Below are 14,133 nucleotides of genomic sequence, written 5' to 3'. Positions count from 1 at the left end.
TTTCGTTTAACGAAAGCTTTTGCTTATTTTGCATCCTGTGCTGTTCATCCTGGATGACCAATATGACCTTAATTCTTACACGTGTCGCCTCTGTCTGTTGAACGTTTTAAAGATGTTGATCGACGATCTTAAGTTCAAAAACACAAAGGACAAAAAGCATTGGCTTGATTAGCCGTTTCGGTGGGAAACGAAGGAAAGTGAAATTTTTTTCTAATGGTTTATAGTTTACAATTTCCTGAACTTTCAATCTTGAACCGATAGCAAAGTGTCGGTTATTAGAGCTGTTGTCATTGAAAAATTGATGATCCCAATTGAATTGACGATAATCTTTGGAAAACATGACATGATGTCATTACGATTGTTCCAACAGTAGCATTGACAGTTAAAAAAAGTTATTGCAGCCATGGAGAAGAATCTGGACAACCATTGTTTTATGAATTTTAGTAGGTTAGAGCTGCTAAGAAACACGGTCGTGCTGAAAGCTAAGGTTATGAGACTATTTCTTAATATAATGTAAATCACATTTTATATTTTATTTATATATCAGGTTGCAGGATCACAAAAATTTAGTACAACGGTTGGGTTGCCTGTGCTAAGGACGGCATGGATCAATTTGCTCATTGCACATGTCCAGCAGGGTAATATTTCATGAAACTGATTTGTTATTTTAAAAAGATCATTAGTCTAATTAAAAGTAAAATTGTATTACAGCCTAGGTGAAATGTGAAAACAATTCGCAACCCTACTGCATGGAGTGATATCGGCTCATGAAGTGAGGACAAACATAAGTTGCACAGAAGAAAAATGTGCTTGGATAGACAAAACTTCAAAAGCTGGTAATAAAACATTTGACCAGCACCATTATGTCCTTACTTAATAAATATTGTACTTCATAGCAATGATTCAGAAGAGTTTGTATATTCGTTACTTAACTAAAGCCGGTAACGTCACGATCATTGTTTGAGGATCAAACACAAGAACAGATAGTCGTCTGGAAGGGGAATTAGGTTTCTTAAACGTCTAGCTCCTCTATCCAAGGTGATTGCTCATTAATTTTGCGCATTTTTGTTTATTGTGTTTGCGAGTTCGTTCCATTGCCATAAATTTCAACATTTTTGGAGTTTTATTTTAGCTTTAGTTTAACTTAGAAGTTTCTGAGGGATTTCAAAAAACAGAAACTTTGGATCGTTCGTATGCCCATTCAGATTGATATTTCCCAAAATATTTTATAGTTTTCGTGATGCTTGTTCACTTGCGCAAGCGGGTATGCTTATAAATCACATTTATTTTAAGTTTTTAAAGGTAAATTAACAGGAAACTTAACGACCAATAAGCGTCAACCACACACGGAGCGGAGAATTTGAATTTAAGCTTCCATATACCGTTTATAGCTTGTCTCACTTATCTTTTGTTTTATTTGGAATCTTCATATTCACATCTTCATATTCACGAATAAAAGTAAAGGTAACCCAATTATAAACCGATAAACAGTATGCACAAAATAATTCAACACTTATAATTCTGTATTTGAACTGAGAGCTACAAAAAACACGTACAAACACAATAAACAAATATGCGCAAAAATAATGACGGAGATATCATTTAAGACTGTTGGATTGATCTTAATTTTTAGAATTCATTCAAGATATGAAAGGTAGGCTGGAATTGGATTTGTTTCAAACGTTTTGTCATTTATCAGAAAATGAATAGCGTAATCCTTGAACTCTTAAGAGGTTTTCGTATTGCCTACGATTTGGCTAAATTAGTGGAAGTTAAAACGTATGGAAGAAAACATTTTGCGTTCGTTTTTTTTAGTTATTGCCGAAGTTTGAAAGGAAACGTTTTGCGTTCTTTTGTTTTTGTTTATTGCAAAAGGTTGAAAGAAAAATTTTTGTGTTCTTTTCTCATTTATAGTGGATTGCAGTGAAACTTCTGGAAGGAAACATTTTGTGTTCGCGTTTTCTTTTGTTTATCACAGAAAATTGAAAGGAAACTTTTTGCGTTCGCTTCTCATTTATACTTAATTGCAGAATATCGAAGCTTTCATTTCAGTCGAGAGCATTGGGCAAATATCTTCGTAACGCTTGATCTCTCCTGTGTTGCTTTGAAAATGTCTTAATCAATGAAGTGGCAAGATCCGATTCAATTATTATCATAGCCAGTAGTCCCCATGCAAAAAATCACAGATTTAAACCCGAGTTCAACGTGGTATGTTTATTTTTATTTCCATTAAATGTTGTATTTATTAAATATATTGTCAAGGAATTTTATCCTACTCTTTTGTTATAGTTTCTTCACAAAATCATTGTTTCCTTGATCAAGAATATCTGCTATCCCGCTGCATCAGGTAATTGTAACCTGGTAATTTATTGTGTACTTAGTTCATTTTTAATTTGATGCTACAAACTGATTATCTTGAAATTTAAATTCCTTAATAGAAGCAATTTGATAAGAAATCCTCTTTGCTGTCACCACCCCGAAAATGGGAATAGAAAACGAAGGAATTGCAAGAGTGGCATTTCTGAAGAACCTTAATGATGAAAGAAAAAGTTTAAATATTCCGATTGTGGTTTCGTTTCGTTTTTCAAAGGAATATTCTTTTTTTGTGCAAGTCCCGATGGGGTGATTACTTGTCGTCATGGGAAATTTATTATTGAAATTAAGTGTCCTTTCTTTATTGTTGTGGTTCAATCCTGTATATGGTGGGTTCACATCACAGTGGAGGGAAGCATTTTCGTGCAGATTATGACGTTCTCCGTTTTTATGCATACATTGTTTATTGCACAGCAAGTAACAGCGATATGTACTGCCTTTTCTATGGTAGCACGGATATATTGGCATCGACTAAAACGATGTTTAAATCCCAGAAGTCATTTTACCATTTCTACATTAATTCGAGACGCCAAAAACATCTGATTGAAAATTTTATTGAGATCGAGTTAGCACAGTAATCATCTTTTAAAGGGGTACTAGAAACCAAGATTTCAGTGGAAAAGCTGAATCTCCAATCAAATAGCGATATTGTAGTTAAAAAATTGTTGATTATTCAGCTGTTGATTTAAAGATTATGTTCAAAATACGTACGAGTCATGACTGCTGCCTGAAAAACCAGTAAATATGTATGAAAATGTTCTGTCTGGAAGAACAATAGCCATGAGATTGAAGCTATGAAATTTTTTGTGATATCGGTTATTTATTCTTGGATTTACATGAATTTCAAATTGGCATCTATTCACATCACCTAAACTCACATCATCAGATCACCCCAGGAAAGTTAGCTTTTTCATTAAATTGTGCTGCAATTCTTCTCATTTCGTTCATAGCCAGAAATTGAATGAATTTGGATTGTTTCCGGTAGAAGAATTAATTTCTAGATCAAATTAACGGCATTCCCGACTGATAATTCGTTTCTGTTGAGCTTATCAGCTAAAAATCGTTATTCGTTATAAACCTTATCAGCTAACAACCTTGCATTGAACCCTGGATGACTAAATATTGCAAAGCCATGAGAAGTATTTCATATTTGCATTTCTTTAAATCCTCCATGATAAATCTTGTCTGATTCACTTCTTAAATGATGTCAAAGCAATCCGAATGAGACTCTGCTTACTTAAAAATGTCTTAATAAATCCGAAATGAATACTGAGAAACCAATTTACAATAAGCAACTTAGATAGGATGCACTTCAGGAATGAAAATTGTAAAGGCATTGACAAATACTTCACAAATTTTTTCATCATCAATTGACCTAGATGAACTATCATCGTCATTATAAGTTAAAATATCAGACAAAACGTTGACGACAATTACCAGCTATTTTCTGTATTGCGTGATAAAACAATTTGTGTACCAATAATTGAATTATTCGTAGTAGTATCCACTGAAGTAAAAAAAACCTTGAAGACCTTCTTCGTCTCAACAAAAGGGGAAAACATTGTGAGAGGAACAAAAAAAAACTTTATCAGTTACATTTTTGCGTAAATTATTTACTTCACCTAAAATTAACTTCAGCTAAAAATAATTTGGCTTGAATTTTTTAATCTACCCGAAGAAAAAGAAGAATTTAATTCATGCGCCAAGATGCGCCTTCAATCTGCCATTCTTCGTTTTCAAATTGTTCATATTAGCAACCCAATTGAAATTAATTAAATTGTTACACTCATTCTCAATAAATATGAAATTGCAATAACACTTTAACCATGAGGATGAGGAGAAACACATAAATACTATTCATCCTTTCAGTTTCAGCTTTCTCATTATCCTCTGTGCTCTTAGCTTTATTTTTACGGCCATCGTGGGCTGTCCTAGTTTACCTTCGTAGACTATGATCATTTCTGAGAGATAAATGACAGATCTGTGTATTGCGTTTTCCGCTTTATTCTCTTTGGTATTCTATTCCTTGAAATGAGAAAGTTTACTATTTTTCCAAATACCACTACATTTAGTTTTTCGCAATTTCTCATCTTTTTGGCTAAATTTTGATTTTTGGTAAAATTTTTCTGAACCACATGAAAATGGTTGTTCTTTATCTGCTTGCCAATGTTGTGAGAATAAGGATTTACCGAAATAATTTTCGTATTCTGGTTAGGTATTGGTTTTTTATGTAGCAAGTACCTTAATATACAGAAGTAGTTTTTTACATTGGTGTTGAAAATGAAGGATGTAAAGGCGAGTTAATTTTATGTTTACATTTTTTTACATATTGTTTAACAAAATTTTCAAAAGGGGAAAAAAGGAGGTCATAGAGGAAGTGAAGAAAGAAAATATAGCAAAAGAAATAGCTGAGAAAGAAGACGAAGAGGATGAAAAAAAACAAGAAGAGGAAGAACCAAAGGCTGGACCCAGCCATTCCAAAAGAAGGACATTTCTATTCAAAAACAAAAAGGCTCTGCTAAAAAGCAAAAAATGAATGATGTCGAAGACCTTACCGACGAGTTATTTCTATTACAACTCGAGCAAGTAACTCAAAATTTTCTTAACATTATAAAAACACTAAATTCCATTCTTTTTTCAGATGATAAGGAATAATCCTCTCAAGGTTAAGCACGAAGAAAATCGACCACATTCTCATAAAAATTCACATTCCTATAAAATAATATTTATATTTTTCTTTTTAAACGAAAATAGGAAAAAGGTCACTTTGATTGTAGGTAAGAGTCACTAGCATTGCATTTTTTTTTCTTGCACCATATCGGAATTTCTTGTTGTCATGACTTTATTTTGTATTTTTATGGAATAAATCCAATGCGATAAAAATTGTAAGTTTCTTTTCTGATTCTAATGCCTTTATAGTTTCTTTATTTTTATACATAATGTTATGGCTTGGAATTCTAGAACATGATTGTCTTACTTAAGTTCGATATTCATTAATAATTTCCCCTGTAAAAACTTCCAAGCTTCCTTTTCATCACTTTCCAAATTGGAATTGCTATTTTATTGCCCTTTATTGGGGACATTTTTTAGTGGAATCACAGAAACATGTTGACAACTACACCAATAGCTCACATTTTCTATATTTCTATATTTAACAGTATATCATCAATGGGGAGAACAGCTCAATGCCAAACCTATCATTAGGTTGGTTGCTCAGAAAGTTTATATAAATATATTTTTTATGTGGGGACACAACAATTCATCATAATTTCTACTAGTAATTCCTTTATTTCTCGTTTAGATTTCAGTGAACAGATCATTCTGAAGGAATGGACTTTGTGTGAGTTAAAACTGAAAAGGCAAATTAAACTGCACTCTTCCCTACGAAATGGATTATGGGACAATAGATACGTAAAAGGCGTCAGTTTGTAAAGACTGTCTAACTAAGCAAAATTGCAAAATCTAATTCACAAAATTTTTTTCAACCAAATGATCAGAGTCTTGTTTATACGGAAATTCGTGAAGAGAAGAGGAAACATAGAAAACGAAATCATATACATGAAGAAGTAAAATTGCAACGTTTGATTTGACATGGTATTCATGATAATTGACAAAGCATATAGATAGAAAATAGAACCAAGTTAGAACGGCTTTTTGTAATATTGCTTCCATTACATTATTAAGAGATTCACACACTGCGGATGTTGAGCGTCAATCAGCTCACACACACGAAAACTTTCTATCGTTTGCCCTTTTTCTTTTTATTATGAATAACTATTTTTTTAATTGCCTCTTCTTGTCTTGGTTAACGTCCGCTTGTTGCTAAAACGATCCGTCGGTGTATAGGTTCGAGTTATCTCGTTGATTGCACCATTTTTACACGGGGAATTTATATTAAAAAAAACGGTGAATTTTTAGGTTTTACCTCGTTAATATTTTCTTTGTCGGAAAATGGGAATTGTTTGCCTTCATTTTAGGTAGATAAAGTTGATTTAGTAAATTTTTGCGATTGTATTTCCTATATTTTAATGTGTCTTTATTTTGTTTTTTCGTTGAATTTGGTTTTCCTTGGCGGATGCCGTTCTTTTAATTCCAACTTCTGTGTCCAACTGTCCAGTCGTTTTATGGATCAGCCTTTTTCTTGTTAAATCGAAAAATTAAATTCAAACGTAATTTCAAACGTGAAGAGTCAGTCTGGGAAATCCGTTTGGCTTTGTCCGTATAGATTGAGGTCGGAAGCTAATTTATTGTTTCTTTCTCGCCGATTCTCGCTTACTTTCAGAAATGCGTAATAGTAGGTACAACCCTACATGCGCATTCAACAACATTTATAGACGTTATTATATCGCTCTGAGACGGAGTGATACAGAGATTTCAGAGATGCAGTTATTTCGAGTTATTTACAAAAATTTTTATGTCCGTTTGTTCAAATGCGTTCTCTTTTCTAGAGAATTGCAGTTCATTTTAATTCTATTCTTTATTTTTTCCCAGCATGTTTATCAATTATGAAAGATTTGTAATTGTTATATTTAGTTTTGACCTTGTTTACTTTTTTAGATTCTTAATTCCAGATTTGTGTGGTGTTAAAATGGAGTTTAGGAGTTTAGGACTGAAAATGCTGTTTTAACTTATTCCTTTCAAGTATTTGCAAATCATCTGACAAGATTTAATTAAATTACATTTTGAATACAATTTAGGGTTTGAATAGTGTTAACTTGTTTAATCTAACTTATTGAGTATCTTTTTGAGGTCTGTTGGATTCAAGCCAGACTTGGTGCGGATGTCTTTATTCCAAATGCCCTTGTTTCCTGCCTCTTCAATGATCCTCATAACCACGTTCTCTTCTTTGTCAACTCCCTTTAGTTTAATACTGGCAGGTTGCTCATTGAGGCACCAAAACAATTTATTTGTTACTGGTGCTTTAAAGATGATCACTTTCTTCTTGTTGATATCCCGACAAATCTTGAGAACACGCCGACACTTGAACAATCTCTTTTCCTGTGAATAAAAAAACTTAACATTTTAATGATGAATAATAAAGTTAGGTCTTGAAGAACATACAAAATTTCTGACTGCTGGCTAAACAGAAAAGCAGACGCTAATAATTATACACACCGTTTTTCATCCTTTCAATCCCTAAACACCCCACCTCATGAAACAATGCAAAAACTTAGTTTCGCGCCATTTTCACTACAGTTCCCTTCAATTACCACTGAAACTAAGTCCATTTGTTAACTTTCCTGATTTAAAAACATGGTTTACGTGGAGCGATGCGGGTAATTATTTAAAACAATATAAATGTTAGAAAAAACACTAATCCTTGCATTTTTAGCACTTCCGGATGCCTAATTTCAGCCGTGACCCTCTAAATGAATTCTGTCCCGAATGTTCAGGTAATAACACAAATTTTACCCAAGATTTTAACATTAATTTACTTTTTTTTATATTTATTTAGATGAAGAAATTGAGCCGGAAATCTTTCTTCCTCAAACTGATCATTCTGATCATGAATCTGAGCCTGATGACTGTTTCATGGAACTTGTGACATTAATTTTGAATTTATTTCATTTTTCGCAGGATTTTCGAGTGATTCAAAGTTGACTTTTTATTATTTGCCCCACCTACGCGGCTATTCACCATGGATACGGTCGACATTGACACTATCGACGATGAGGATGTCCTCTCCGCTGCTGCGGCGATCCATCAAACCGGAAGCCGGAATTTCCGTCACAACAATCGACGAGCTCTGCACCGGATTCAATTGAATTTCGATGCTCGACTCGATGCTGGCCTTGCGCGTCGTTTCCGTCAATTCCACCTGCGACGTCCTTTCTGGCCAGAGTGAAAGAGACTCTGGGAATGAAAGTCAACAGGAGAGCGACACAGAGGAGACTGATGAGGAGACTGATGAGGAGACACAGGAAATGACCAAGAAACAGGAGAAGGCAAGAGCACGAAAGAAGAGGTATCTTAACAACAAGAAAAGCAAGAAGCAGAAACTGGATGTAGACAATCTGTCTAAGAAATTTAAGGAAGAATGCTCGACAGGTATTTAAATTATAAGAAAAAAAATGAATTCATCTCACATTCTTTTTTGTAGATTCTGAAACATCTGACTCAGAATAAGATTGAAGCAGAGGAAGGCGCGAAATGTCAAATCACCCCATCAATATTAAAAATTCTTTTTCACCCTTTTCATTTGAGCCCTAATGTGTTGCCTGCTTATCGTAATTTTTTTAACATTCATCTCTGTCATTCATCATTCATCCTGTCATTCATTATTCATCCTGTCATTCATCATTCATCCTGTCATTCATCATTCATCCCAGGATTAATACGCGTGCGCATGACGCGTACTACGCGCACGACGCATACCACTAGCTACTTCTAGCAACATTCCGCCATTCGTATTCTATTCGTAATAAAATAAAATTTATTTTTCAAACTAAAATGGATCAATCTACTACTGAAGAACAATGGGAATGTTTCAAGTAAGTTTTTCAATAATAGAAAAACTTACCCACGCAATTTAAATAATATAAAAATCCTTTTTAGGTGTCTCAAGATGAACCCAAAATGGACTACAATCTGCATCACTTGTCTTGAGCCAAGTAAGGAAATTTACAATAATCAATGAGTCTACTCGTCTGACCAATCTTTTTTAGGGCCGGAAATTACTGACAAGCCAAGTAATGACAGTCCACAACAATACTTTAACTTCTTTGTGGAAGCTGTTTTCACTGGCAACGGGCCAAGTTCAGAAGATGGTAAAACAAGTTTACGTGGTTTGAATTCTTAATAGTAGTCAGTATATATATGTTTTTTAACTAAAAAGGAGACGATGAAGGAGAGGAAGAGTCTGAACAAGAATCAGTTAGTGATGAGTCAAAAGGGGTACCTGAGGAAAAAGCTGAAGCTGAAGGAGACCATGAGAAAGGCGCTGAGAGAGAGGAGCAGGTGGCTAAAATGGAACCAGTAGTAGAACCAGCAGCAGGACCAAGTCTCTCCCGCAAACGTCGTCTGGCCAGGAAAGCAAAGCGCAACACTAAAAAGTTTAATTTGGAAGATGACTTTAAAAAGTACTGCAGTGCCTCGGGTAAGTTTCCCAAAATAAAGTTCTATATCCCTTTAAAAAAAAAAAATATTTTTCCCGTCTAAAATTATTCTTCCCGTCTTCCCGTCTCGTTTTTCCGTCTAAAACCGTTTAAAACGAGTATCGTTTATAGGATGTCACAACCCTGTGTCGTTTTATTTGGACTGTGTTAGGTTAGAGTCTGGGTGGTTAATTAGTTAATTAACACAATGTATTCGACGAGAACGGAAACGAGATCCTTCTACAAAGCAAGCCGAAACTAGACTGCCCCTCTCTCGGCCCGCTGCTTCCTCACAGCTCTAGCGTGCGACACCTAGCGGTCACGAGAAGAAGGGCACACTGACACAACACACTGCAGAAGACGACTCGGCACGAACGAGTCAAAAAGTAAGAAAACAATAATAGTAAAAATAACATCAAAATTAAAATTATTCATGGCTTTGAATACTATGTTATTTGTCTGTCGGCGAAAATTTGACATCGCCTCAACATCCCGAATCAAAAAATTTGTGCTGGAGTACTCAACCAGGTGCAAACAAATGATTTTAAAATGTTACCTTTTTCCAACGGTAAAAGGAAACGTAAAATATAATAAATAAATTTTTCATTACATATTTTGGCCGGGAATAGATCTTTGGTTGAAGTTGGAAAATTGGAGATACCTAAAATTCAAGGAAAATATGATGCTGGCCAACTTTTCCTTCATCGTGTTTTTGGCTACAGAGGTGTGATTCTTTTCCCCTGGGTAAATATTGTTTCCAAACTTAATTTTGATATCATAATTTCTTTAAATACTCTAAATGTTTATTTCAATCCAGTCAGCTAGAGTGTATGATCGAGATATTTTGGCAAACAAGAAAACTACAAAGTATGTACCCTTTATATTGTAAGGTATCTTATTGTAAACACATTATTCTTGGAAGACTATACTTTAGCAATGTGAATGTGAGGTAGTTCATCAATTCCAGCTACACCAACAATATCTCAACACAGCAGAGAATCTCAAACTCTGCTAGCTTTAGGATTTGTAAAATGTTAATTCAACATGTCCACTCTAAATTCCATATTGCATTTCTGTTACTGTAACATTTTCATTTCCATTGCCATTGAAAAAGATCTAAGAATAGTACTGTAAAAACAAAGTTTTGTTTTCCATAATATATGTGCAAGGGACAAGCTTTTGCAGACATAGCTTACATCATCTCTCATGAAATACTTGCTAATCCTGTACTTAAAAAAAATACAGAACTCCTGATACTGATGTTAATACCTCTAATCAAGTTGGAAGAGAAGTAAAAGGGAAAAACCATACTTACTATCAGGTGCTCATTGATTCCCGCGACTGTCCTCATATTGTGAGTATTTAACTTTTCTTAAGCTGATGACCTTTTCAGTTTTCAGGAGCACATTTAGTAAAACTAGATTTCTGTTTATTAAGAGAGCACAAACAGAAGCGGTCACATTTTTAGGTCAACAAGAAAATAGCAAGTCGCTTTATGCTATTCCTGGTCTGGACTATGCTGCTCACGAAGATATCTTGCCGTATCGAACCACTGAGCACCAACCCTTATGTCACGAGCTTTTTGACAAATTTCTTATGCCTGACCCCGATAAAGGTTAATGTTTTCCCGCCCAGCTACATTGCGAATCTACTATCGAATTTTTTTAACACGAATCATCGATATATAAAGTGCAGATCCTCCGTTTGAAGCAAGAGAGACGTTGCGAGCGTGGCAAGAAAGAAATCACCCTTGGCTGGAATTATCAGATGTACACAAAGAAACGACAGAGAATATCCGTGTAACCGTTACTCCTTTTTACATGGGATGCCGAGAATCCCAAAATTCAACTGTCTTTTGGGTTCGTTCCATTGGTAATGTGAATCAAATTTTTTACAAATGTAATTTTTAACTTTTGCAGTGGCGTTACTGTATCCGGCTCGAAAACTTGGGAGAACTGTCTGTACAATTACGTGAACGGCACTGGCGTATTTTCAGTCTTTCGGGTACCCTAGAAACGGTTCGAGGAAGAGGAGTAATTGGACAGGTAATTAACGTCAATAACCACCGTTCAAAATTAGAATGTAACATTAAATCGTTCTTAAGGAACCGGTCTTGTCACCCGAACAACCAGCGTTCCAGTATAGCAGCCATATTTCACTACAAGCACCATCAGGGCATATGTGGTAATTTCAAGTTATTTTTCACTATTTATTAAAGAGTACAACAGCCAAGTTCAAATAATTTATTTTTTTTATGAACAGGGGAACGTTTCGAATGGAGAGAGAAGATGGGCACACCTTTGACTGTCGCATCCCTCCCTTTTCATTGGAAAGCAAGAACGAGGATAATAGCTTGCCAACCGGCGTGGTTTAATGGAGTCGTTCATGATAATCATGAAATATGAACAACAACAAACTTTGTACATGAAAGACAACTGCTGGCTTTTTAGTTTTTTCTAAGGTTTTCAAAGATCTTCGTTCTAGAATAATTCTAGGGCATTTTTTTCGTTTTAGTGATGCGGTCAATAATTCGTTCTCGTGGCATTCATTCGTCGTCGTCGAAGTCGACGTCCGCAGGGCACTATAAGAAATCAATTATTAGAGTGTATAAGGGAGAGGACGGTTGTAAAACGTAATTTGACGGATAGAACTTGGAAAAAAAAATGAACTTACGTAAAAATCGATGTAACAGTTGTGGTTGTCTTCTACCTTGATCATGAATTGGAAACATATGAGCCCCGTATCGTCGATTCGTAGCGAAACCTTTTGCGCTATTCCAAGGGGTTTGATGGATGGTTTCATCAAGGAGAGCTTGTATCTAAAGTCAGAAATTGAGCTAATACATCGTGTACGCCTTATTATGTATGTGTATCTATTTCGTACTTAAAGGACACTGCCGAGGTACAACGAAGAGTTTCTATTACATCGCTCTCTTTCGGAATATCGACCTTGAAACCCAAAACGTTTAGAATTAGAACGCGCTTCACTAAAAACTTTACAACGTGATTTACATGATAAGTTCCTGAATGACCAAATGTTGTGATACGAAAATTTGACGAATCAGGTGACAAAGAAAACTGAACAGTATCACTAGTCGAGTCCAACTCACAAAACACCTCTATAAAAACAATAATTATATTAGGAAATTTCTGTCTTCTTTCAACGCTTAATTACCTTTAAGACATTCCGAACTCATAATGATACGACCGATGACGTTAGCCGACCCAAAATCGTAATCCAGGACAGGATCAAAATGAACTGTACGTATCTTGCAGTCAGTGATAACTCCTGATTCTTCCAGCCTGCCAAAAAAAAAAATTATAATTCGAAATAAGTATAAAGAACGATTATTCTTTGTAGTTTTACATACAAGATAGAAACGGGAGTCCCATGGCCGTTATAGTAGAGTTTCAAGGCTGGTGTGCTGCCACTTTGAAGGTTGTTAGAGCCAAATACATTCAAACATTCCAGAAGCACAGTTAAATTAAGCTGAAATTTAATCTCATCTTCTTTAATAACATAACTCTAAATTTCAAAGAGTTAGTAAATTTTGTGAAAATTATTGTTTTTGTGAATTCTTTTTACTTGAAAAACTCCAGGCTCTATAAAGGCATTTAGCTGGACACTTTTCATGTCTTCAACTGTGACTTTTAATCCATCTCTAGTACAGCAAAATACGGAATTCTGAAAGGAAAGCAAAATCACAAGAAGGATGTAATAGGATTAGCTTTTGATCGCTAACAAAACATGTTTTCTCTGTATTACAATTCTTGAAGAATTTACCTCTTTGAAATTTATGGATTTGAGGATATGTGAGATAATTTTTGCATTATCCATACGTATCATCAAGATGTGACTTTGGTCTCCAGACGTGTTTTGAAATGGAAAATTTGGCATGGTGAATGTGGGACTCGTTTGCTCTTTAATGTTGTGGGAGTAGTTTTGAGAATTATGCAAAGGGTTCCTAAAGGATCATCCTGAAATGATCAGTGAAAAAATGTTCTGGTTAATAAGGCTAGGATTTTTTACAGAAAAATGTACTGCACAAAAAATGAACCGACCCAACTGTTACATCCAAGAGAACTATGATTCGAGACGAATTATTCTAGTTTTGACTGAATTCAAAATCTGGTTGTGTTTATCACAATCAACTATACAGCACAATCAAATTTGTTGGATTTAAAAAGTGCTAAACTGTCTGCAATGGAATGGAAGTAAAAATTTCAAGTTTTAATCTCGAGACGACGAAAAAGCCTACCGGCTTATTGATTCAAACAGGAAAATATTGTTATTATTAAACAGAAAGTCAGAAACATTGCGGCGTTGTACAACGCGAGAAAACAACAGTTTAGAGATGGGGAATTCGAAAATGAGCACGCCCATTGGTCGTATGCGACCATTGCGCCACCTAGAAATGTTTTGGCTTCCAAACATAGTTTTCAACTGATTAAGGCAGCGGGAAATGAATTTAAATGTAAAAGTCATGAAAAGATGAAATTTTAAATAAAAATACATAAAAGCAGTAAAGGACGAATGAAAAAAGAACCAAGTTGATGGCTGTTGATGGTTCGGAGCGAGGGAGAAAACTTGCCGCCAGTATCGTTGTTGTAGCGGTCGACGCGTGTACTCAGTTCGGTACCGCCTTAGTTGGCGGTGTTGAAGGGGA

General features: G+C 35.0%; 2 protein-coding genes across 9 annotated transcripts; one reads left to right on the top strand and one right to left on the bottom strand.

Annotated features, from left to right (window-relative positions):
- Positions 1 to 9,802: 9,802 nt before the first annotated feature.
- Positions 9,803 to 12,325, top strand: LOC124209762 (polymerase delta-interacting protein 2-like). Its single transcript, XM_046607922.1, has 9 exons — positions 9,803 to 9,995; positions 10,097 to 10,211; positions 10,285 to 10,334; positions 10,713 to 10,821; positions 10,905 to 11,082; positions 11,163 to 11,326; positions 11,387 to 11,512; positions 11,572 to 11,651; positions 11,730 to 12,325. Exons 1-9 carry the CDS (start codon positions 9,901 to 9,903, stop codon positions 11,839 to 11,841), a joined length of 1,029 nt encoding a protein of 342 aa, XP_046463878.1. The 5' UTR covers positions 9,803 to 9,900; the 3' UTR covers positions 11,842 to 12,325.
- On the bottom strand, positions 11,697 to 14,107 carry LOC124209764 (cell cycle checkpoint protein RAD1-like). Of its 8 annotated transcripts, none has more exons than XM_046607929.1 (9): positions 13,981 to 14,107; positions 13,251 to 13,444; positions 13,053 to 13,151; positions 12,838 to 12,992; positions 12,642 to 12,769; positions 12,479 to 12,585; positions 12,351 to 12,415; positions 12,141 to 12,285; positions 11,697 to 12,048 (listed from the first exon to the last, which is right to left on the bottom strand). In XM_046607929.1, the coding sequence occupies exons 2-9, from the start codon at positions 13,362 to 13,364 to the stop codon at positions 12,013 to 12,015; spliced, it is 849 nt and encodes a 282-aa protein (XP_046463885.1). In that variant the 5' UTR covers positions 13,365 to 13,444; positions 13,981 to 14,107; the 3' UTR covers positions 11,697 to 12,012. The 8 variants fall into 8 exon arrangements, with proteins under 8 accessions (XP_046463885.1, XP_046463884.1, XP_046463886.1 ...); XM_046607928.1 differs by having other exon boundaries at positions 13,529 to 13,988; XM_046607930.1 differs by lacking the exon at positions 13,981 to 14,107 and adding an exon at positions 13,726 to 13,817.
- Positions 14,108 to 14,133: the final 26 nt, after the last annotated feature.

This window comes from Daphnia pulex, chromosome 12 (assembly GCF_021134715.1).
Source record: "Daphnia pulex isolate KAP4 chromosome 12, ASM2113471v1".
Classification (NCBI taxonomy): Eukaryota; Metazoa; Arthropoda; class Branchiopoda; order Diplostraca; family Daphniidae; genus Daphnia; species Daphnia pulex.
Note: the sequence above shows the minus strand (reverse complement) of the source record. Positions and strands in the feature narration are given on the sequence as shown.

What these genes read in the sequence shown, in the direction of transcription:
- LOC124209762 (XM_046607922.1), top strand. Translation starts at nt 9,901, where the DNA reads ATGGCTTTGAATACTATGTTATTTGTCTGTCGGCGAAAATTTGACATC. An exon ending in GTGCTGGAGTACTCAACCAG is followed by an intron (nt 9,996 to 10,096) that starts GTGCAAACAAAT and finishes GGCCGGGAATAG; the next exon opens with ATCTTTGGTTGAAGTTGGAA. An exon ending in GAAGAGGAGTAATTGGACAG is followed by an intron (nt 11,513 to 11,571) that starts GTAATTAACGTC and finishes ATCGTTCTTAAG; the next exon opens with GAACCGGTCTTGTCACCCGA.
- LOC124209764 (XM_046607926.1), bottom strand. Translation starts at nt 13,364, where the DNA reads ATGCCAAATTTTCCATTTCAAAACACGTCTGGAGACCAAAGTCACATC. An exon ending in GAGTTCGGAATGTCTTAAAG is followed by an intron (nt 12,586 to 12,641) that starts GTAATTAAGCGT and finishes TTGTTTTTATAG; the next exon opens with AGGTGTTTTGTGAGTTGGAC. An exon ending in ACCTCGGCAGTGTCCTTTAA is followed by an intron (nt 12,286 to 12,350) that starts GTACGAAATAGA and finishes TTCTGACTTTAG; the next exon opens with ATACAAGCTCTCCTTGATGA.